The following is a 24,723-nucleotide window of genomic DNA, read 5'->3' as shown; positions in this document are numbered from 1 at the left end:
TATGGATAAACCAGGTAGTTACCATAAGAAACAATCAGAATAGATATGGATAAACCAGATAGTTACCATAAGAACCAATCAGAATAGATATGGATAAACCAGGTTGTTATAGATACACCAGGTAGTTACCATAAGAACCAATCAGAATAGATATGGATAAACCAGGTAGTTACCATAAGAACCAATCAGAATAGATATGGATAAACCAGGTTGTTATAGATACACCAGGTAGTTACCATAAGAACCAATCAGAATAGATATGGATAAACCAGATAGTTACCATAGGAACCAATCAGAATAGATATGGATAAGGACTTTCACTTTTACTTCGAGTCATTTTTTATGAAGGTATCTTTACTTTTACTCAAGTATGACAATTGGGTACTTTTTCCACCACTGTTTGTACGTTGTTTAGGTCATGTTTAGCTTTTTTGTTGTTTTGTTAATCTTTTTTTATTTTTTTATTTGTTGTTAAACGAAAGCGTTTGAAATATTTAGTCGGCTTTGAGACCATGCGGCACATGACATCATTGGGGTCAAAGATGATCTATTATATTGACAAGAAAGCCGAGGGACCGCTCTAACTACATGTCCTCAATGAGTGAAGTCAAGTGAGATCAGGTGGGCCCATTGTAGCCACTGAGAGGGCAGACATGCGTGCGAACAACACGCACAAATGAGTCGTTTTTCTCAAAGTTGCCGAAATGTCACGTGCATCCACTTATATCAGTACATTTGTAAAAGTTCAAACGTTACCAAATGTATATTCGATAAAATAAGCATCACGTAATTCGACACTCTCTCGTAGACCTCCATACAAAAAGGTTTTAGCTCACGGAGACAGATTTTGGGCGGAGTAAATCCTCTCGCTTCTCTTCCTCTCTGTTGGCGGCCATAATAAACCCCTGTACGTGAAATCAGTGGATGAAAGACGGTTGAGGAATACGGCCGTAACAATCTCTTTTTTTTCAGTATCAAGACGCGTTTCTCATACATCTATATATTTTTTCTCTCTCGAGAACTGCCCTTATTTACGTGGATATAATATTATGGTGTTTAGATGGCCTAACGGCCGGGGACGGAGTGTTAATCTCACCAACGCTTCTCCAAGATATCCGCGTTGACCAGTACCTGAACTCCTGGGATTTGAACATGGATATCGTCGATGGAGCGGAGGATCTTTCCTTGGAGGAGATTTTATCGTTGTACAGCCAGCCGATCAACGAAGAGCAGGCATGGGCTGTTTGTTACCAATGTTGCAGAACTTTGGCGCGGAAACACCGGAGGAGAAATTCCAAGACTTCTGGCTCATCTATTGGGGATTTGACGAGAAGGATAGAAGGACCTGGCGATGTGCGGATTCTGAGAGATGGAACAGTTAAATTACACCACCAAGACATCACAGGTAAACATAATCTCTCAAAATCTTCATACATTTTGGTCCTACTAGGCTTCTTTTTTTTACTATCTAGGTTCCCCTATTTGCATTATTACCTAAGGTGAACATGTCTAAATGGTTAGGATACATTTGCATTGGATACCATTTTTTATTTATTTATAATTCCATAATCCATGGTGATAATAAAAGCTATACTTTCCTCTCGCACCCAAGGACAAGCGTTTGGAGACATCTTGCACCAGAGTGGCCATATTGTTTATTTCTGCCATGTGTTGAATTGGTTTACAGACCTGCAATGCATTTTATTAGGCAAGTCAGTTAAGAACACATTCTTATTTACAATGACGGCCTACTGCGCGGGACGGGGGCTGGGATTAAAAATATAGGACAAAACGCATCATGAGGAGAGACACCACAATACTACATAATGAGACCTAGACAGCAACATAGCATGGTGGCAACATAGCATGACAGCAACACCACATGACAGCAGCACAACGTGGCAGCAGTACATGGTACAAACATTATTGGGCACAGACACAGTTTCTCCCATTCTTCTCTGAAGATCCTCTCAAGCTCTGTCAGGTTCAAGACGGAGTGTTGCTGCACAGCTATTTTCCAGAAAAGTCCGGGTTCTGGCTGGGCCACTCAAGGATATTCAGAGACTCTTCCCGAAGCCACTCCTGCATTGTATTGGCTGCATGCTTAGGGTCGTTGTCCTGTTGGAAGGTGAACCTTCGTCTGAGGTCCTAAGCGCTCTACAGCAGCTCTACGGACAATTCCTTCGACCTCATGGCTTTGTTTTTGCTCTGACAAGCACTGTCATTGTGAGACCTTTTATATAGACTGGTGTGTGCCTTTCCAAATCATGTCCAATCACTTGAATTTACCACAGATGGACTCCAACCAAGTTGTAGAAACATCTCAAGGATGATCAATGGAAACAGGATGCACCTGAGCTCAATTTAGAGTCTCATAGTAAAAGGGTCTGAATACTTATGTAAATAAGGTATTTCAGTTTTTTTCACCTTGTCATTGTGGGGTATTGTGTGTAGATTGATGTGTGGGGGGAAACGATTTAATCCATTTCAGAATAAGGCTGTAACGTAACAAGATGTGTAAAAAGGGAAGGGGTCTGAATACTTGCACTGTATTTATTATATAGAGTATAGGGAACACAATCCACTATAATGAAATATGTGGACCAATGGGCAATAAGACACTCAAACCCACAGCCAATGTACAGTGGGGCAAAAAAGTATTTAGCCAGCCACCAAATGTGCAAGTTCTCCCACTTAAAAAGATGAGAGAGGCCTGTAATTTTCATCATAGGTACACTTCAACTATGACAGACAAAATGAGGGAAAAAAATCCAGAAAATCACATTGTAGGATTTTTAATGAATTTATTTGCAAATTATGGTGGAAAATAAGTATTTGGTCAATAACAAAAGTTTATCTCAATACTTTGTTATATACCCTTTGTTGGCAATGACAGAGGTCAAATGTTTTCTGTAAGTCTTCACAAGGTTTTCACACACTGTTGCTGGTATTTTGGCCCATTCCTCCATGCAGATCTCCTCTAGAGCAGTGATGTTTTGGGGCTGTTGCTGGGCAACACAGACTTTCAACTCCCTCCAAAGATTTTCTATGGGGTTGAGATCTGGAGACTGGCTAGGCCACTCCAGGACCTTGAAATGCTTCTTACGAAGCCACTCCTTCGTTGCCCGGGCGGTGTGTTTGGGATCATTGTCATGCTGAAAGACCCAGCCACGTTTCATCTTCAATGCCCTTTCTGATGGAAGGAGGTTTTCACTCAAAATCTCACGATACATGGCCCCGTTCATTCTTTCCTTTACATGGATCAGTCGTCCTGGTCCCTTTGCAGAAAAACAGCCCCAAAGCATGATGTTTCCACCCCCATGCTTCACAGTAGGTATGGTGTTCTTTGGATGCAACTCAGCATTCTTTGTCCTCCAAACACGACGAGTTGAGTTTTTACCAAAAAGTTCTATTTTGGTTTCATCTGACCATATGACATTCTCCCAATCTTCTTCTGGATCCTCCAAATGCTCTCTAGCAAACTTCAGACGGGCCAGGACATGTACTGGCTGGTACTGCAGGATTTGAGTCCCTGGCGGCGTAGTGTGTTACTGATGGTAGGCTTTGTTACTTTGGTCCCAGCTCTCTGCAGGTCATTCACTAGGTCCCCCCGTGTGGTTCTGGGATTTTTGCTCACCGTTCTTGTGATCATTTTGACCCCACGGGGTGAGATCTTGCGTGGAGCCCCAGATCGAGGGAGATTATCAGTGGTCTTGTATGTCTTCCATTTCCTAATAATTGCTCCCACAGTTGATTTCTTCAAACCAAGCTGCTTACCTATTGCAGATTGTCTTCCCAGCCTGGTGCAGGTCTACAATTTTGTTTCTGGTGTCCTTTGACAGCTCTTTGGTCTTGGCCATAGTGGAGTTTGGAGTGTGACTGTTTGAGGTTGTGGACAGGTCTTTTTATACTGATAACAAGTTCAAACAGGTGCCATTAATACAGGTAACGAGTGGAGGACAGAGGAGCCTCTTAAAGAAGAAGTTACAGGTCTGTGAGAGCCAGAAATCTTGCTTGTTTGTAGGTGACCAAATACTTATTTTCCACCATAATTTGCAAATAAATTCATTAAAAATCCTAAAATGTGATTTTCTGGATTTTTTTTCTCTCATTTTGTCTGTCATAGTTGAAGTGTACCTGTGATGAAAATTACAGGCCTCTCTCATCTTTTTAAGTGGGACAACTTGCACAACTAGTGGCTGACTAAATACTTTTTTGCCCCACTGTATGTCATAGCCAACATCACATACACATTGTATGCATCAGGTTATGTATGTATGTATGTATGTATGTATGTATGTATGTATGTATGTATGTATGTATGTATGAAAAATATCTCATGAATATGCAACCATATAAACAACTGCATTAGCATAAGAAGCAAAAACATATTTTACTTTCTGATCTAAAAGTGGATAGTTTCCTTCCCAAAACATTTATTCTGCTCTGGAATCAAAACTGTGTTAACTCAGTCCTCATCCATTCCTTCTGTTACTCTCCCGGTCAATTTCTGCAATAATCTCATCTGATTGAAACGCTATTAGCGCGCACCACCGCTAACTAGCTAGCCATTTCACATCGGGTACAGATGCACCATTCAGAGTGTAATCTGTAAAAAAAAAAATGTTACCCATCTACTGTACCAATATGTGCCCTTTACGAGGCATTTGAAAACCTCACTGGTCTTGGTGGTTGAGTCTGTGTTTTGAAATTCACTGCTCGACTGAGGCACCTTACAGTTTTCTTTATGAATGGGGTACAGAGATGAGGGAGTCGTTCAAAATCACGTCAAACACTGTAACACAGGGAGTCCATGCAACTTATGTGACTTGTTAAGCTCATTTTTCCTCAATTAATTTAGGCTTGAATAATTATTGACTTGTCCTATTTAAAGTTTAAATGTGTCATTTCAGTTTTAAATGTGTAAAAATGTCAACAAACTACTCCAATTTGACATGGGGTATTTTAATCGAATTTAAATTCAGGCTGTAACACAACAGAATGTGGAAAAAGTCAAGGGGCGTGAATACTTTCTGAAGGCTCTGTATTTGTTTCTAACAATTTATGATTTCAGAACAATCTGAGATTGTGGGTGTGGAAATCCTCTTGTGCTTTTTGAGGTGGAACGATCCACCTCTGGCACTGGGCTTGTTTTCCTGTTTGGTGCTTATTAACTATCCGCCTCCCCCCTCTGCCACACACACACACACACACACACACACACAACCTCCACTCTCTCCCCCTGTTGATACACAACACTAGAGGCCATTAGATAGTGAGACATAATGTGACACCGGCTGGTTTCTGTTGTCTTTTGGGTTGTCAAACCTACGTAATGTCACATCCAGAGCACAGTCTCTGTAAGTGTGGGTTAGACACCTTTCATAAGGTGACACGGGTCAGGCGTCAGAACATGAAAAACAACCTTCCTGTTTGACTGAATCAGAGCCTGAGTGAGGTATTTTGGCAAGGAACGTCTGCCTGTCCTGCCGCTGATTATGTCAGGATGAGAAAGACGTGATGTTTATTAGGCAGATGCCTAGCGCTAGCTAGTTCAGGAGGTTACTAGCAGCGCTAGCTAGTTCAGGAGGTTACTAGCAGCGCTAGCTAGTTCAGGAGGTTACTAGCAGCGCTAGCTAGTTCAGGAGGTTACTAGCAGCGCTAGCTAGTTCAGGAGGTTACTAGCAGCGCTAGCTAGTTCAGGAGGTTACTAGCAGCGCTAGCTAGTTCAGGAGGTTACTAGCAGCGCTAGCTAGTTCAGGAGGTTACTACCAGAGTGTTAGCTAGTTCAGGAGGTTACTACCAGTGTTGGCTAGTTCAGGAGGTTACTAGCAGTGTTAGCTAGTTCAGGAGGTTACTACCAGTGTTAGCTAGTTCAGGAGGTTACTACCAGTGTCAGTTAGTTCAGGAGGTTACTACCAGAGCAGAGTGTTGGCTAGTTCAGGAGGTTACTACCAGAGTAGAGTGTTAGCTAGTTCAGGAGGTTACTACCAGAGCAGAGTGTTGGCTAGTTCAGGAGGTTACTACCAGAGCAGAGTGTTGGCTAGTTCAGGAGGTTACTACCAGAGCAGAGTGTCAGCTAGTTCAGGAGGTTACTACCAGAGCAGAGTGTTGGCTAGTTCAGGAGGTTACTACCAGAGCAGAGTGTTGGCTAGTTCAGGAGGTTACTACCAGAGCAGAGTGTTGGCTAGTTCAGGAGGTTACTACCAGAGCAGAGTGTTGGCTAGTTCAGGAGGTTACTACCAGAGCAGAGTGTTGGCTAGTTCAGGAGGTTACTACCAGAGCAGAGTGTTGGCTAGTTCATGAGGTTACTAGCAGTGTTGGCTAGTTCAGGAGGTTACTACCAGAGCAGAGTGTCAGCTAGTTCAGGAGGTTACTACCAGAGCAGAGTGTCAGCTAGTTCAGGAGGTTACTAGCAGTGTCAGCTAGTTCAGGAGGTTACTACCAGAGCAGAGTGTCAGCTAGTTCAGGAGGTTACTAGCAGTGTCAGCTAGTTCAGGAGGTTACTAGCAGTGTCAGCTAGTTCAGGAGGTTACTACCAGAGCAGAGTGTTGGCTAGTTCAGGAGGTTACTACCAGAGCAGAGTGTTGGCTAGTTCAGGAGGTTACTAGCAGTGTTGGCTAGTTCAGGAGGTTACTACCAGAGCAGAGTGTCAGCTAGTTCAGGAGGTTACTACCAGAGCAGAGTGTTGGCTAGTTCAGGAGGTTACTACCAGAGCAGAGTGTTGGCTAGTTCAGGAGGTTACTACCAGTGTTGGCTAGTTCAGGAGGTTACTACCAGAGCAGAGTGTTGGCTAGTTCAGGAGGTTACTACCAGAGCAGAGTGTCAGCTAGTTCAGGAGGTTACTACCAGAGCAGAGTGTTAGCTAGTTCAGGAGGTTACTAGCAGTGTTAGCTAGTTCAGGAGGTTACTACCAGAGCAGAGTGTTAGCTAGTTCAGGAGGTTACTACCAGAGCAGAGTGTTGGCTAGTTCATGAGGTTACTAGCAGTGTTGGCTAGTTCAGGAGGTTACTACCAGAGCAGAGTGTCAGCTAGTTCAGGAGGTTACTACCAGAGCAGAGTGTTGGCTAGTTCAGGAGGTTACTACCAGAGCAGAGTGTTGGCTAGTTCAGGAGGTTACTACCAGAGCAGAGTGTTGGCTAGTTCAGGAGGTTACTACCAGAGCAGAGTGTTGGCTAGTTCAGGAGGTTACTACCAGTGTTGGCTAGTTCAGGAGGTTACTACCAGAGCAGAGTGTTGGCTAGTTCAGGAGGTTACTACCAGAGCAGAGTGTCAGCTAGTTCAGGAGGTTACTACCAGAGCAGAGTGTTGGCTAGTTCAGGAGGTTACTACCAGAGCAGAGTGTTGGCTAGTTCAGGAGGTTACTACCAGAGCAGAGTGTCGGCTAGTTCAGGAGGTTACTACCAGAGCAGAGTGTCAGCTAGTTCAGGAGGTTACTACCAGAGCAGAGTGTTAGCTAGTTCAGGAGGTTACTACCAGAGCAGAGTGTTAGTTAGTTCAGGAGGTTACTACCAGAGCAGAGTGTTAGCTAGTTCAGGAGGTTACTACCAGAGCAGAGTGTTAGTTAGTTCAGGAGGTTACTACCAGAGCAGAGTGTTAGCTAGTTCAGGAGGTTACTACCAGAGCAGAGTGTTGGCTAGTTCAGGAGGTTACTACCAGAGCAGAGTGTCAGCTAGTTCAGGAGGTTACTACCAGAGCAGAGTGTTAGCTTGTTCAGGAGGTTACTACCAGAGCAGAGTGTTGGCTCGTTCAGGTTACAACCCTATACTACCAGATAAGAAAATCAATGGTTACGTAACCCATAGTCTGTTAGAATATACTCTATTCCCCAGGGCTGACTGTCACCCAGGCAACCAGTGCTTAGACCTATCTGATCAATGACATTGCTCTTTAGACCTGTCTGAACAATGACGTGCCGCGACAGTCAGTATGTCAAGGGCCTATCTTTCAGACAGAAGAAGGCATTTGCATTCTGATTCAGGCCAGAAGGAATTGGACAAATCAGCCTTGGAGATTGTTTCAGTATGTCCGGCTCTAGTGACGCAATGAATGCATACACATAGCTGCACTAAAGATCAGTCTGTAGAATGAAAATGGCTCTCTCCCACTCATTGCTGCATCTACAGCAGTGTCTGAATACCCACTGTGATTTAAGAGAAGGGTCGGGGCGAGAAGAGCGAGCAGGAGACTGAGAGGGAGAGGGAGAGAGAGACTGAGATGAAGAGAGAGGGGGAGGTAGAGGGAGAGGGGGGGCACTGGCGTCATGTCTCCAGCTAACAGATGGCCTGTGTTCTCTTGTTCAGGACTGGAGGTGAGCCTGGCCCTGTGAGTGTAGGCTCTAGCGTGTGTAGTATAGTGTCTTCCACTATAAATCGTGAGGCGAGGTCCTTTGCTCTGAGCTGGGGTCATTTGCAGCCTGAGTAGATCAAGGGGATTCAGTCTTGATTTTGGCTTTCAATGAGTTAACGTATTTATTTTCTAATGAATACGTCTACTACAAATCAAGCCACTGCAGTTACCGATACCGATTATTGGAGGACCAAAAATGTATTTTATTTTTTATTATTATTATATTTTTTTATGTATTTGTAATAATGACAATTACAACAATACTGAATGAACACTTATTTTAACTTGATATAATACATCAATAAAATCAATTTTGCCTCAAATAAATAATGAAACAATTTGGTTTAAATAATGCAAAACAAAGTGTTGGAGAAGAAAGTAAAAGTGCAATATGTGCCATGTAAAAAAGCTAACGTTTATGTTCCTTGCTCAGAACATGAGAACATATGAAAGCTGGTGGTTCCTTTTAACATGAGTCTTCAATATTCCCAGGTAAGAAGTTTTAGGTTGTAGTTATTATAGGAATTATAGGACTATTTTGCTCTATACGATTTGTATTCCATATACCTTTGACTATTGGATGTTCTTATAGGCACTTTAGTATTGCCAGTGTAACAGTATAGCTTCCATCCCTCTCCTCGCCGCTACCTGGGCTCGAACCAGGAACACATTGACAACAGCCACCCTCGAAGCAGCGTTACCTCATGCAGAGCAAGAGGAACAACTACTCCAAGTCTCAGAGCGAGTGACGTTTGAAACGCTATTAGCGCGCACCCCGCTAACTAGCTAGCCATTTCACATCGGTTACACCAGCCTAATCTCGGGAGTTGATAGGCTTGAAGTCATAAACAGCGCAATGCTTGAAGCATTGCGAAGAGCTGCTGGCAGAACGCACGAAAGTGCTGTTTGAATGAATGCTTACGAGCCTGCTGCTGCCTACCACCGCTCAGTCAGACTGCTCTATCAAATCATAGACTTAATTATAACATAATAACACACAGAAATACGAGCCTTAGGTCATTAATATGGTCGAATCCGGAAACTATCATCTCGAAAACAAAACGTTTATTCTTTCAGTGAAATACGGAACCGTTATGTATTTTATGTGACGGATGGCATCCATCAGTCTAAATATTGCTGTTACATTGCACAACCTTCGATGTTATGTCATAATTACGTAAAATTCTGGCAAATTAGTTCACAATGAGCCAGGCGGCCCAAACTGTTGCATATACCCTGACTCTGCGTGCAATGAACGCAGGAGAAGTGACACAATTTCACCTGGTTAATATTGCCTGATAACCTGGATTTCTTTTAGCTAAATATGCAGGTTTAAAAATATATACTTCTGTGTATTGATTTTAAGAAAGGCATTGATGTTTATGGTTAGGTACACGTTGGAGCAACGACAGTCCTTTTTCGCGAATGCGCACCGCATCGATTATATGCAACGCAGGACACGCTAGATAAACTAGTAATATCATCAACCATGTGTAGTTATAACTAGTGATTATGATTGATTGTTTTTTATAAGATAAGTTTAATGCTAGCTAGCAACTTACCTTGGCTTCTACTGCATTCGCGTAACAGGCGGGCTCCTCGTGAGGCAGGTGGTTAGAGCGTTGGACTAGTTAACCGTAAGGTTGCAAGATTGAATCCCTGAGCAGTCGTTCTGTCGTTCTGCCCCTGAACAAAGCAGTTAACCCACCGTTCCTAGGCCGTCATTGAAAATAAGAATGTGTTCTTAACTGACTTGCCTAGTTAAATAAAGGTGTAAAAAAAATATATATATATACATTTTTGGGGTGCAAAATCGGTGTCCAAAATTACCGATTTCCGATTGTTATGAAATTTTGAAATCGGCCCTAATTAATCGGCCGACCTCTAGATTGTATGTAGTGATGCTACAGTGGTAGGGTATGTATGTACAATTGTGGCCAAAAGTTTTGAGATTTGAAACAAATACTAATTTTCACAAAGTTTGCTGCATCAGTGTCTTTAGACATTTTTGTCATATGTTACTTTGGAATACTGAAGTATAATTGCAAGCATTTCATAAGTGTCAAATGCTTTTATTGACAATTACAAGAAGTTGATGCAAAGAGTCAATATTTGCAGTGTTGACCCTTCTTTTTCAAGACCTCTGCAATCCGCCCTGGCATGACGTCAATTAACTTCTGGGCCACATCCTGACTGATGGCAGCCCATTCTTGCATAATCAATGCTTGGAGTTTGTCAGAATTTGTGGGTTTTTGTTTGTCCACCCGCCTCTTGAGGATTGACCACAAGTTCTCAATGGGATTAAGGTCTGGGGAGTTTCCTGGCCATGGACCCAAAATATCGATGTTATGTTCCCCGAGCCACTTAGCTATCACTTTTGCCTTATGGCAAGGTGCTCCATCATGCTGGAAAAGGCATTGTTCGTCACCAAACTGTTCCTGGACGGTTGGGAGAAGTTGCTCTCGGAGGATGTGTTGGTACCATTCTTTATTCATGGCTGTGTCCTTAGGCATATTGTGAGTGAGCCCTCTCCCTTGGCTGAGAAGCAACCCCACACATGAATGGTCTCAGGATGCTTTACTGTTGGCATGACACAGGACTGATGGTAGCGCTCACCTTGTCTTCTCCGGACAAGCTTTTTTCCGGATGCCCCAAACAATCGGAAAGGGGATTCATCAGAGAAAATGACTTTACCCCAGTCCTCAGCAGTTCAATCGCTGTACCTTATGCAGAATATCAATCTGTCCCTGATGTTTTTCCTGGAGAGAAGTGACTTCTTTGCTGCCGTTGACACCAGGCCATCCTCCAAAAGTCATCGCTTCACTGTGCGTGCAAATGCACTCACATCTGCCTGCTGCCATTCCTGAGCAAGCTCTGTACTGGTGGTGCACCGAACCCGCAGCTGAGTCAACTTCAGGAGACGGTCCTGGTGCTTGCTGGACTTTCTTGGGCGCCCTGAAGCCTTCTTCACAACATTTGAACCGCTCTCCTTGAAGTTCTTGATGATCCGATAAATGGTTGATTTAGGGGCAATCTTACTGGCAGCAATATCCTTTCCTGTGAAGCCCTATTTGTGCAAAGCAATGTTGACAGCACGTGTTTCCTTGCAGGTAACTATGGTTGACAGAGGAAGAACAATGATTTCAAGCACCACCCTCCTTTTGAAGCTTCCAGTCTGTTATTCGAACTCAATCAGCATGACAGAGTGATCTCCAGCCTTGTCCTCGTCAACACTCACACCTGTGTTAACGAGAGAATCACTGACATGATGTCAGCTGGTCCTTTTGTGGCAGGGCTGAAATGCAGTGGAAATGTTTTTGGGGATTCAGTTCATTTGCATGGCAAAGAGGGACTTTGCAATTAATTGCAATTCATCTGATCACTCTTCATAACATTCTGGAGTATATGCAAATTGCCATCATACAAACTGAGGCAGCAGACTTCGAAAATGAATGTTTGTGTCATTCTCAACTTTTGGCCACGACTGTCGTGATGCTACAGTGGTAGGGTATGTAGTGATGCTGTAGTGGTAGGGTATGTAGTGATGCTGCAGTGGTAGGGTATGTGTGTGTGTGTGTAGTGATGCTGCAGTGGTAGGGTATGTGTGTGTGTGTAGTGATGCTGCAGTGGTAGGGTATGTAGTGATGTGGTAGGGTATGTAGTGATGCTACAGTGGTAGGGTATGTAGTGATGCTGCAGTGGTAGGGTATGTAGTGATGCTGCAGTGGTAGGGTATGTAGTGATGCTGCAGTGGTAGGGTATGTAGTGATGCTGCAGTGGTAGGGTATGTAGTGATGCTGCAGTGGTAGTGTATGTAGTGATGCTGCAGTGGTAGGGTATGTAGTGATGCTGCAGTGGTAGGGTATGTAGTGATGCTGCAGTGGTAGGGTATGTAGTGATGCTGCAGTGGTAGGGTATGTAGTGATGCTGCAGTGGTAGGGTATGTAGTGATGCTGCAGTGGTAGGGTATGTAGTGATGCTGCAGTGGTAGGGTATGTAGTGATGCTACAGTGGTAGGGTATGTATGTATGTAGTGATGCTACAGTGGTAGGGTATGTAGTGATGCTGCAGTGTTAGGGTATGTAGTGATGCTACAGTGGTAGGGTATGTAGTGATGCTGCAGTGGTAGGGTATGTGTGTGTGTGTAGTGATGCTACAGTGGTAGGGTATGTAGTGATGCTACAGTGGTAGGGTATGTAGTGATGCTGCAGTGTTAGGGTATGTAGTGATGCTGCAGTGGTAGGGTATGTAGTGATGCTGCAGTGGTAGGGTATGTGTGTGTGTAGTGATGCTACAGTGGTAGGGTATGTAGAGATGCTGCAGTGGTAGGGTATGTAGAGATGCTACAGTGGTAGGGTATGTAGAGATGCTGCAGTGGTAGGGTATGTAGTGATACTGCAGTGGTAGGGTATGTGTGTATGTAGTGATGCATATTTGAATAACACTTTTCTTTTCTCTTTCCAGATAAATACAGACCTCCCAACACGTCCTCAGAGGTGAGTTACACGTCAAGGACTGTTTTGGTTTGTCAGATGAGGTTTCTACTGGTAGAGAATGAACCATGTTTCCATTGTTTTAAGGGTGCTTTAAAATCCAAGCTTGAATTTGTTCTACATCTAGGAGTACAGGTTACTCCGATGAGCCAATGAACAGTCATGTTTCTATGGTTTAATAACACTGAATAAAAACACTACGTTTTGAGTTTAGGTGAATATACTGTACCATGGAGTTGTTGGAGATGCTTCCAGAACTGGGATTTGTATTTTTCTCTTAGGCTTCTGCAGTAGCGTAGGACTGTTGTGTATTATTCCAGCGTATGTATTTCTCTAACATGTGGCCAGCTGAGACCTGTTTGTATCGAGGTCCCACTGGGGGAATATTTGTTTAAGTGTGTGTTTCATGGAACGGAAGTCATCCCAAATACAGAGCCCAGTGCCCACCATGGAAACCATGAGCGACCGTTTGTACCGAGTTGGCGTGACAACTACGATACAATGCGAAGCCCAGCAGCATAGACGGCTTGGCGCTGAGATAAGGGGTTTCTCCCTTTATCGCTCTCCAGCTCCCAGACATTTGATTGTCACACTGAATTGGAAGACACTAGACATTTTTTTTAGCTTTTTTTCCCAGTCTTTTCATTTAATTGGAAAAAAGCTAAATCATTGAAGCGGAAATTGAATCTGAATGGAATGAAACACTGACATGAGCTGAGGCTGTGGAAGTCTACCCACACTGCACTGCGCCGCTGTCAATGTAAGACTTGTCTGTAAACAATTGTTGGAAAAATTACTTGTCATGGACAAAGTAGATGTCCTAACCGACTTGCCAAAACAATAGTTTGTTAATAACAAGAAAAACAAGTTTTAATGACTCCAACCTAAGTGTATTGTAAACTTCCAACTTCAACTGTAAATAAAGTATTTCTGTTTTTTTATTTTAAGGAGAAACGTCTGAACTCTTTTTGCTTTGTCATAATGGGGTATTGTGTGTAGATTGGGGGGGGGGGGGATATAATGTAACAAAATGTTTGAAAAGTCAAGGGGTCTGAATACTTTCCGAAGGACACTGTACCCGTCAACAGTTTGGACACACCTACTCATTCCAGGGTTTTTCAATATCTGTACTATTTTCTAGATTGTAGAATAATAGTGACGACATCACAACTATGAAAGAACTCATATGGAATCATGTAGTAACTAAAAAAGTGTTAAACAAATCAAAATATATTTTGGAATTCTCTCAACCAGCTTCATGAGGAATGCTTTTCCAACCGTCTTGAAGGAGTTCCCAGACCGATATTTTCTAGTAGTGCACTATATATGGGGCTCTGGTCAAAAGTAGTGCACTATTTATGAGGCTCTTATCAAAAGTAGTGCACTATATATGAGGCTCTGGTCAAAAGTAGTGCACTATATATGAGGCTCTGGTCAAAAGTAGTGCACTATATATGAGTCTCCGGTCAAAAGTAGTGCACTATATATGAGGCTCTGGTCAAAAGTAGTGCACTATATATGAGGCTCTGGTCAAAAGTAGTGCACTATATATGAGGCTCTGGTCAAAAGTAGTGCACTATATATGAGTCTCCGGTCAAAAGTAGTGCACTATATATGAGGCTCTGGTCAAAAGTAGTGCACTAATATATGAGGCTCTGGTCAAAAGTAGTGCACTAATATATGAGTCTCTGGTCAAAAGTAGTGCACTATATATGAGGCTCTGGTCAAAAGTAGTGCACTATATATGAGGCTCTGGTCAAAAGTAGTGCACTATATATGAGTCTCCGGTCAAAAGTAGTGCACTAATATATGAGTCTCTGGTCAAAAGTAGTGCACTATTTTGTGAATATGGTGCCATTAGAGGAGCATCCTGTTAGGGGTTTCCCTCGCTGACGGACAGCTCTGATTGGTGCTGCTTGTCCGGCCATCTGTCTGTCCAGATTTGGGGGCTCCTTCCCTCTAGGGTGACTTAAGTAGGACCATATGGACTGAGGGGAACAGTCACTAACGCCAGGTCCCTATTGGCACCATGTCAGATTCAGCAGAAATGCACATTCTATAACAGCAGTCTCCATGTTCTAGTGCCCCTCTGTCTTCCTCCTCCTGAATGGAAGTCATCCTCCCTGCAGTCCAGTATATTATGGGTGACTGTGTGATAACGCTCTTGGTAGCCAATGTGAGCAAGAACTGCAAACAGGTCAACATTCACAAAGCCGCTGGGCCAGACGGATTACCAGGACGTGTACTCAAAGCATGCGAAGACCAACTGTCAAATGCTTTCACTGACATTTTAAACCTCTCTCTGACCCAGTCTGTAAAACCTACATCTTTCAAGCAGATGTTGGGGTAGGTTCCTTGTCAATCATTGGCTTATTGGTGAAATCAGCAATCAGACTATCTTCTTTAAGTAACTCAATTAAACCTTTATTAATGCAGACAGAAGTTGACAATGGAAACATAGCACGTATGTTTCAGAGTAAGTTCTGCAAAATAAAAAAGGTCCAAGTTGCTTTAATATGCTTGCAGTCAACCCCTAGTGATGTAACTGCCTACATCAACACCTTCTACTCATGAGACCAAGCCCATGCATATACAGTTATACAAACTTGCAGGAGAAAATAGTGCTTTCTAAGGGCTCAGCGGTAATTTTCCAATCCCGTGTGGCGTACAGTGGTGTGTCTGACTTCTCTTATCTATTTACTGCAGGGGTCTGTGTCTATGTATCTCTTTTAGCCTTGAGGCGATTCCTCAGACACATTGACTGCAATGGCTCACACATCTGCTCAGACCGTTTCTTATAAGAGGCAGAGACTAGAAAAGAAGTGTGGAACAGTATTAAACCTTATAATGCATATATTGCTAATCTGTGGTCCAGGACCCTATAAATGTAGTGGGGGAGGGGTCTATTAGCCCTTCAAGACCCTCCCCTTCTATTAATACAACATAAGCATAATCAATTATTATAATGCATCAATCATTTTGTGCAGTCCCTATCATGACCCCCAAGGTGATCCCCATTACAGACCACTATAGTCTCTGTGCCCAAGGAAGTGAAGGTAACCTGCCTAAATGATTACCGCCCCATGGCATTAACGTCGGTATCCATGAAGTGCTTTGAAAGGCTGGTCATGGTTCACATCAACAGCATCATGCCAGAAACCCTAGACCCACTCTAATTCGCATACCAACCAAACAGATCCACAGATGACGCAATCTCAATCACACTCCCCACCGCCCTTTCCCACCTGGACAAAAGGAACACCTATGTGAGAATGCTGTTCATTGACTACAGCTGAGCGTTCAACACCATAGTGCCCACAAAGCTCCACACTAAACTAAGAATCCTGGGACTAAACACCTCCCTCTGCAACTGGATCTTGTACTTCTTGACGGGCTTACCCCAGGTGGTAAGGGTAGGCAACAACACGTCTGACACGCTCATCCTCAATACTGGGGCCCCTCAGGGGTGTGTACTTAGTCCCCTCCTGTATTCCCTGTCCACGTTAAGTTCTTCACCTGTATTGTGACAAATAAAACGTATAGGCCTATGGGCTACATGTGCGACTGATTTTGAAAAATGTAGGAAACAACGGTATGTGCTGTGCCTCAAGTGATAAATCACATTTTACTGGTGACATACACATTTTTTGCAGATGTTATTGTCCTGTTGAAAAACAAATGATAGTCCCACTAAGCGCAAACCAGATGGGATGGCGTATCGCTGCAGAATGCTGTGGTAGACATGCTGGTTAAGTGTGCCTTGAATTCTAAATAAATCACAGACGGCGTCACCAGCAAAGCACCATCACACCTCCTCCTCCATGCTTCACGGTGGGAACCACACATGCGGAGATCATCCGTTCACCTCCTCTCCGTCTCACAAAGACACCCCGGTTGGAACCAAACATTTCTGATTTGGACAGATTTCCACCGGTCTAATGTCTATTGCTCATGTTTCTTGGCTCAAGCAAATCTCTTCTTCTTATTGGTGTCCTTTAGTAGTGGTTTCTTTGCAGCAATTCGACCATGAAGGCCTGATTCACACAGTCTCCTCTGAACAGTTGATGTTGAGATGTGTCTGTTACTTGAACTCTGAAGCATTTATGTGGCCTGCTATTTCTGAGGCTAGTAACTATAATGAACTTATCCTCTGCAGCAGAGGTAACTCTGGGTCATCCTTTCCTGTGGCGGTCCTCATGAGAGACAGTTTCATCATAGCTCTTGATGGTTTTTGCGACTGCACTTGAAGAAACTTTCAAAGTCCTTGAATTTTTTCACATTGACTGACCTTCATGTCTTAAAGTAATGATGGACTGTAATTTCTCTTTTCTTATTTGAGCTGTTCTTGCCGTAATATGGACTTGGCCCTATTTGGTAAAAGACCATCTTCTGTATACCACCCCTACCTTGTCACAACACAACTGATTGGTTCTAAAGCATTAAGAACTAAATATATTTTACAAATTACCTTTTAACAAGGCACACCAGTTAATGGAAATGCATTCCAGGTGACTACCTCATGAAGCTGGTTGAGAGAATGCCAAGAGCGTGCAAAGCTGTCGTGAAGGCAAAGGGATGCTACTTTGAATAATCTCTTTTTTTGGTTACTACAGGATATAACACTTTTTTAGTAACTACATGATTCCATATGTGTTATTTAATAGTTTTGATGTCTTCACTATTATTCTACAATGCAGAAAGTAGTAAAAATAAAGAAAAACCTTGGAATGAGTAGGTGTGTCCATACTTTTGACTGGTACTGTACGTATCGTGTCTGAGCCATTAAATTGCGACTCCACTTTCTCTGTACTGACGTTTTGCCTGTTAAGGAGAGATTAACTACACTGTTTCCATTCGGCCCTATTCCCAGTCACCTTGCCATGGTTAAATGCGGTGGTTCGCGCTTTCAGTTTTGCGCGAATGCTGCCATCTCGCCACAGTTTCTGGTTTTTAATAGTCAGTGGGAACAACACCCCCTATACACTTCCTGATGAACTCAGTCACTTTGTCCGTGTAAATGTCAATGTTATTCTCTGAGGCTACCCAGAACATATCCTAGTCCGCGTGATCAAAACAATCTATTTTTTTTATTTTATTTTTTTTTATTTTAATTTTATCCCCTTTTCTCCCCAATTTTCGTGGTATCCAATCGCTAGTAATTACTATCTTGTCTCATCGCTACAACTCCCGTACGGGCTCGGGAGAGACGAAGGTCGAAAGTCATGCGTCCTCCGAAGCACAACCCAACCAAGCCGCACTGCTTCTTAACACAGCGCGCCTCCAACCCGGAAGCCAGCCGCACCAATGTGTCGGAGGAAACACCGTGCACCCGCCCCCCTCGGTTAGCGCGCACTGCGCCCGGCCCGCCACAGGAGTCGCTGGAGCGCGATGAGACAAGGATATCCCTACCGGCCAAACCCTCCCTAGCCCGGACGACGCTAAGCCAATTGTGCGTCGCCCCACGGACCTCCCGGTCGCGGCCGGCTGCGACAGAGCCTGGGCGCGAACCCAGACTCTGGTGGCGCAGCATAGCACTGCGATGCAGTGCTCTAGACCACTGCGCCACCCGGGAGGCCATGATCAAAACAATCTTAAAGAATGGATTCCGTTTGGTCAGACCAGTGTTAAATAGACCTTAACACAGGTACTTCCTGTTTGAGTTTCTGCCTATAGGAAGGTAGGAGCAAAATGGAGTTTTGATGTGTTTCACCCGGGCGTGGACATCGACTAGAGGGATGAAAGCCTATATACTGAGGCCAATCGCCTGTTTCAAAATCAATCTAATGTATTTTATAAAGCCAGTTTATTATATCACCTTTATTTCACAAGTGAAATCTTATTGAGAATGACGTGTCAGTTAGGTCATGACTCATGTGAAAGAAAAATTCCGCTGACACACAGCTCAGTCAACACCTCTCCCTCCTTCAGACAGACTGGTGCTCTACCCAGCCAGATGAGACATCTCCCTGGCAGCTACTGGGTCCTAGCCAGCCTCACCCTCTCCCAGCCTCACCCTCTCCCAGCCTCACCCTGTCTCACCCTCACCCTGTCCCAGCCTCACCCTGTCCCAGCCTCACCCTGTCCCACCCTCACCCTCTCCCAGCCTCACCCTGCAGGGCTCAGTTTGGGCACCTCACTTCCACACTACACCACCTCAACCAGAGATAATGACCCACACTACACCACCTCAGAACCAGAGATAATGACACACATTACACCACCTCAGAACCAGAGATAATGACCCACACTACACCACCTCAGAACCAGAGATAATGACCCACACTACACCACCTCAGAACCAGAGATAATGACCCACACTACACCACCTCAGAACCAGAGATAATGACCCACACCACACCACCTCAGAACCAGAGATAATGACCCACACCACCCCACCTCAGAACCAGAGATAATGACCCACACCACCCCACCTCAGAACCAGAGATAATGACCCACACTACACCACCTCAGAACCAGAGATAATGACCCACACTACACCACCTCAGAACCAGAGATCATGACCCATATTACGCCACCTCAGAACCAGAGATAATGACCCACACTACACCACCTCAGAACCAGAGATAATGACCCACACTACACCACCTCAGGACCAGAGATAATGACCCACACTACACCACCTCAGAACCAGAGATAATGACCCACACCACACCACCTCAGGACCAGAGATAATGACCCACACTACACCACCTCAGAACCAGAGATAATGACCCTCAGAACCAGAGATAATGACCCTCAGAACCAGAGATAATGACCCTCAGGACCATAGATAATGACCCTCAGGACCAGAGATAATGACCCTCAGAACCAGAGATAATGACCCACACTACACCACCTCAGAACCAGAGATAATGACCCTCAGAACCAGAGATAATGACCCTCAGAACCAGAGATAATGACCCACAGAACCAGAGATAATGACCCACACTACACCACCTCAGAACCAGAGATAATGACCCTCAGAACCAGAGATAATGACCCTCAGGACCAGAGATAATGACCCTCAGGACCAGAGATAATGACCCTCAGAACCAGAGATAATGACACACATTACACCACCTCAGGACCAGAGATAATGACCCTCAGAACCAGAGATAATGACCCACACCACCCCACCTCAGAACCAGAAATAATGACCCACACCACCCCACCTCAGAACCAGAGATAATGACCCTCAGAACCAGAGATAATGACCGTACTCCCAGGGGAGGCTGGTGTAACTTTAGATGGGAGGACTGTCTCATTGTAATAGCTGGAATGGAATGAATTCTCCTGATTCCTCCAGCCTCCAAGGGTATGTCAGCTGACTAACCTGTTCATCTATGACCTTTAACACTGATCTGGACTGACTGGGGTTAACCTTTGTGTTTGTTAGATAAGTGTTAGACCTACCTCTATTGTACTGTACTGTGTGGCTAAATATAGAGCTGTGCTGTGCCCTTGTCTGTCCCAGCGCTCACCTGCTGTTAGCCAGCTGTCTGTCTGTGGACATAGCAGCATAGCTGATTGTAGATATCCTTTGTGATGTAATGCTCAAAGCCAATGTTTCCATGTTCAGTGCTGCATGACTGCAATCGGCCTTAGAGATATTACTGTCTATCTCTGTGGTATCACCCACAACCACTTTCAGGTCCACAATTGTATTAGCTGTAATTGATGCCTCGTGAAGTTCGTGCAGGTTATGCCAGGTTCCTGGGCCTGTGTTCATAAAGCATCAGAGTCCTGATCTAGGATCAGTTTTGCCCTTTAGATCATAATGAATAAGAAGGAAGACCTGATCCTAGACCAGCACTCCTACTCTTTGTGAATAAAGGGTCCTGATCATTTATTTATTTATTTCACCTTTATTTAATCAGGTAGGCTAGTTGAGAACAAGTTCTCATTTACAACTGTGATCTGGCCAAGATAAAGCAAAGCAGTGCGACACAAACAACAACACAGAGTTACATATGGAATAAACAAACATACAGTCAATAACACAATAGAAAAGTCTATATACAGTGTGTACAAATGGCGTGAGGAGGTAAGGCAATAAATAGGCCATAGTAGCAAAGTAATTACAATTTAGCAGATTAACACTGGAGTGATAGATGAGCAGATGATGATGAGCAGATGATGATGTGCAAGTAGTGATACTGGTGTGCAAAAGAGCAGCAAAGTAAATAAAAACAATATGGGGATGAGGTAGGTAGATTGGGTGGGCTATTTACAGATGGGCTATGTACAGCTGCAGCGATCGGTTAGCTGCTCAGATAGCTGATGTTTAAAGTTAGTGAGGCAAATATAAGTCTCCAGTTTCAGCAAATTTTGCAATTCGTTCCAGTCATTGGCAGCAGAGTACTGGAAGGAAAGGCAGCCAAAGGAGGTGTTGGCTTTGGAGATAACCAGTGAGATATACCTGCTGGAGAGCGTGCTACGGGTGGGTGTTGTTATCGTGACCAGTGAGCTGAGATAAGGCGGAGCTTTACCTAGCATAGACTTGGAGATGACCTGGAGCCAGTGGGTCTGGCGACGAATATGTAGCGAGGGCTAGCCGACTAGAGCATACAGGTCGCAGTGGTGGGTGGTATATGGGGTTTTGGTAACAAAACGGATGGCACTGTGATAGACTGCATTCAGTTTGCTGAGTAGAGTGTTGGAGGCTATTTTGTAAATGACATCGCCGAAGTCGAGGATCGGTAGGATAGTCAGTTTTACGAGGGTATGTTTGGCGGCGTGAGTGAAGGAGGCTTTGTTGCAGAATAGAATGCCGATTCTAGATATGATTTTGGATTGGAGATGTTTGATATGAGTCTGTAAGGAGAGTTTACAGTCTAGCCAGACACCTAGGTATTAGTAGTTGTCCACATATTCTAGGTCAGAACCGTCCAGGGTGGTGATGCTAGTTGGGCGGGCGGGGCAGCGAACGGTTGAAAAGCATGCATTTGGTTTTACTAGCGTTTAAGAGCAGTTGGAGGCCACGGAAGGAGTGTTGTATGGCATTGAAGCTCGTTTGGAGGTTAGTTAACAGTGTCCAAAGAAGGGCCAGATGAATACAGAATGGTGTCGTCTGCGTAGAGGTGGATCAGAGAATCACCCGCAGCAAGAGCAACATCATTGATATATACAGAGAAAAGAGCCGGCCCGAGAATTGAACCCTGTGGTACCCCCATAGACGCTGCCAGAGGTCCGGACAACAGGCCCTCCGATTTGACACATTGAACTCAATCTGATACACTGTGTTTGTCTGGACTTGTCTTCATATGGTGTCATTGGGGAATCCTAATGCTAGTAGGAGTTGGTAGCGGTCCGTAAGAGTTGGTTAGTGTCTACTGGCTCCGTATGTGGGTCAATAACGGCCTGTTGTTTTTTTGTCCTGTAGGTGATTGAATCTCTGGGAATCATGATCTACAAGGCGTTGGATTACAGTCTGAAGGAGAGCGAGGAGAGAGAGCTCAGTCCGCCTCTGGAGCAACTCATCGACATGATGACCAACATGGCAGAGAAGGAGAGGGACAGAGACCCCTGCCCTGATGAAGGTTACGAGGCCACTGAGGAGGAGGAAGACGAGGAAGACCCAAACACTGTCTGTAATGTAAAAGGATTCAGAGACATCATCATGGTACGTCCTATCTCACTGTATCAACTATAGTTACCTGTAACAGTACAACGCGGTGACACGTTAGAGCGGTACGACGCGGTGACACGTTAGAGCGGTTTAGCAGAGCTTTCCCCACAGACCAGACTACCGGAGACCTCCAGTCATTAGCAGAGCTTTCCCCACAGACCAGACTACCGGAGACCTCCAGTCTTTAGCAGAGCTTTCCCCACAGACCAGACTACCGGAGACCTCCAGTCATTAGCAGAGCTTTCCCCACAGACCAGACTACCGGAGACCTCCAGTCTTTAGCAGAGCTTTCCCCACAGACCAGACTACCGGAGACCTCCAGTCTTTAGCAGAGCTTTCCCCACAGACCAGACTACCGGAGACCTCCAGTCTTTAGCAGAGCTTTCCCCACAGACCAGACTACCGGAGACCTCCAGTCATTAGCAGAGCTTTCCCCACAGACCAGACTACCGGAGACCTCCAGTCATTAGCAGAGCTTTCCCCACAGACCAGACTACCGGAGACCTCCAGTCATTAGCAGAGCTTTCCCTACAGACCAGACTACCGGAGACCTCCAGTCATTAGCAGAGCTTTCCCCACAGACCAGACTACCGGAGACCTCCAGTCATTAGCAGAGCTTTCCCCACAGACCAGACTCCCGGAGACCTTCAGTCATTAGCAGAGCTTTCCCCACAGACCAGACTACCGGAGACCTCCAGTCATTAGCAGAGCTTTCCCCACAGACCAGACTACCGGAGACCTCCAGTCACATCTGAACTCGATGCAGCAGCACGGCTATATTAGATACGTCTGCATTCCTCATGAACTCTCCTTCCTTCCCAGACTAAGGGGTTGATAGGGTAGCTAGTCAGCAGCATCCTAAATGACACCCTATTACTCATGGGCCCTGGTCAATAGCAGTGGACTACAGCCCTATGGGCCCTGGTCAATAGTAGTGTACTACATGGGGAATAGGGTGCCATTTGGGATGCTAGGGTGAATCTAACTGACGTTAACAGAAGCCCCCACAGGGACGTCTCAAACTGCTCAATGCTCTCGTCTGAGAAAACACCAGCTCCTTTCTGTCTTTTCCACACACTCAGACATTTAGACAGGTTGACTTTCACAAGGCCTCAGACGGATTACCAGGACGTGTAGTCAAAGCATGCGCAGACCAACTGTCAAGTGTCTTCACTGACATTTTCAACCTCTCCCTGACCGAGTCTGTAATACCTACATGTTTCAAGCAGACCACCATAGACCCTGTGCCCAAGAACACCAAGGTAAACTGTCTAAATTACTATCGCCCTGCAGCACTTACATCTGTAGACATGAAGTGCTTTGAGAGGCTGGTCATGGCTCACATCAACACCATCAGAGGGTAGCGCTACAGAGGGTAGTGCATCCGACCCAGTACATCACTGGGGTCGAACTGCCTGCCATCCAGGACCTCTATACCAGGCGGTGTCGGAGGAAGGCCCAACAATTGTCAGACTCCAGTCACCCAAGCGATAGACTGTTCTCTCAGCTCATTCTTAAATGTTTAGAACCACCAAGACTGGAAGGTTCTCGCATCTCCACAGAGGAACTCTGGAGCTCTGTCAGAGTGGCCTCCATCCTTAATTAGAAGAAGTTTAGAACCACCAAGACCCTTCCTAGAGTTGGCCGTCCAGCCAAATTGAGCAACCGGAGGAGAAGGGCCTTGGTCAGGGAGGTGAACAAGAACCCAATGGTCACTCTGACAGAGCTCCAGCATTCCAATGTGGAGTTGGTTGTCCTTCTGGAAGGTTCTCCCATCTCTGCAGCACTCCACCAATCAGGCCTTTATTGTAGAATGGCCAGACGGCAGTCACTAGTCAGTAAAAGACACATGACAGCCCGCTTGGACTTTGCCAAAAGGCACCTAAAGGACTCTCAGACCATGAGAAACAAGATTCTCTGGTCTGATGTAACCAAGATGGAACTCTTTGACCTGAATGCCAAGCAGGAGGAAACCTGGCACCATCCCTACGGTGAAGCATGGGGTGGCAGCATCATGCTGTGGGGATGTTTTTCAGCGGCAGGGACTGGGAGACAAGTCAGGATCGAGGGAGAGATGAATGGGGCAAAGTGCAGAGATCCTTGATGAAAACCTGCTCCAGAGCACTTAGGACCTTAGACTGAGAGCGAAGGTCCACCTTCTAACTGGACAACGATCCTAAGCACACAGCCAAGACAATGCAGGAATGGCTTCGGGACAAGTCTCTGAATGTCCTTGAGTGGCCCAGAAAGAGC

The 24,723-nt window shown here is 44.9% G+C and overlaps 1 protein-coding gene across 5 annotated transcripts in view; it reads left to right on the top strand.

The window, feature by feature from the left end:
• Positions 1–433: 433 nt before the first annotated feature.
• LOC139555356 (protein spire homolog 1-like) overlaps positions 434–24,723 on the top strand; it is a 132,003-nt gene continuing 107,713 nt past the window's right edge. For all 5 annotated transcript variants that reach the window (XR_011670989.1, XR_011670990.1, XM_071369079.1 and 2 more), the window contains exons 1-3: positions 434–1,405; positions 12,814–12,845; positions 22,225–22,464. Coding sequence is in view for 3 of the 5 variants with exons in the window: in XM_071369079.1 (XP_071225180.1) it covers positions 1,153–1,405; positions 12,814–12,845; positions 22,225–22,464 (525 nt within the window). In the remaining 2 variants the exon portion in view is untranslated. The remainder of the gene's footprint in view (positions 1,406–12,813; positions 12,846–22,224; positions 22,465–24,723) is intronic.

Source organism: Salvelinus alpinus, chromosome 26 (assembly GCF_045679555.1).
Source record: "Salvelinus alpinus chromosome 26, SLU_Salpinus.1, whole genome shotgun sequence".
Taxonomy (NCBI): Eukaryota; Metazoa; Chordata; class Actinopteri; order Salmoniformes; family Salmonidae; genus Salvelinus; species Salvelinus alpinus.
This window is presented reverse-complemented; position numbering and strand designations above follow the sequence as displayed.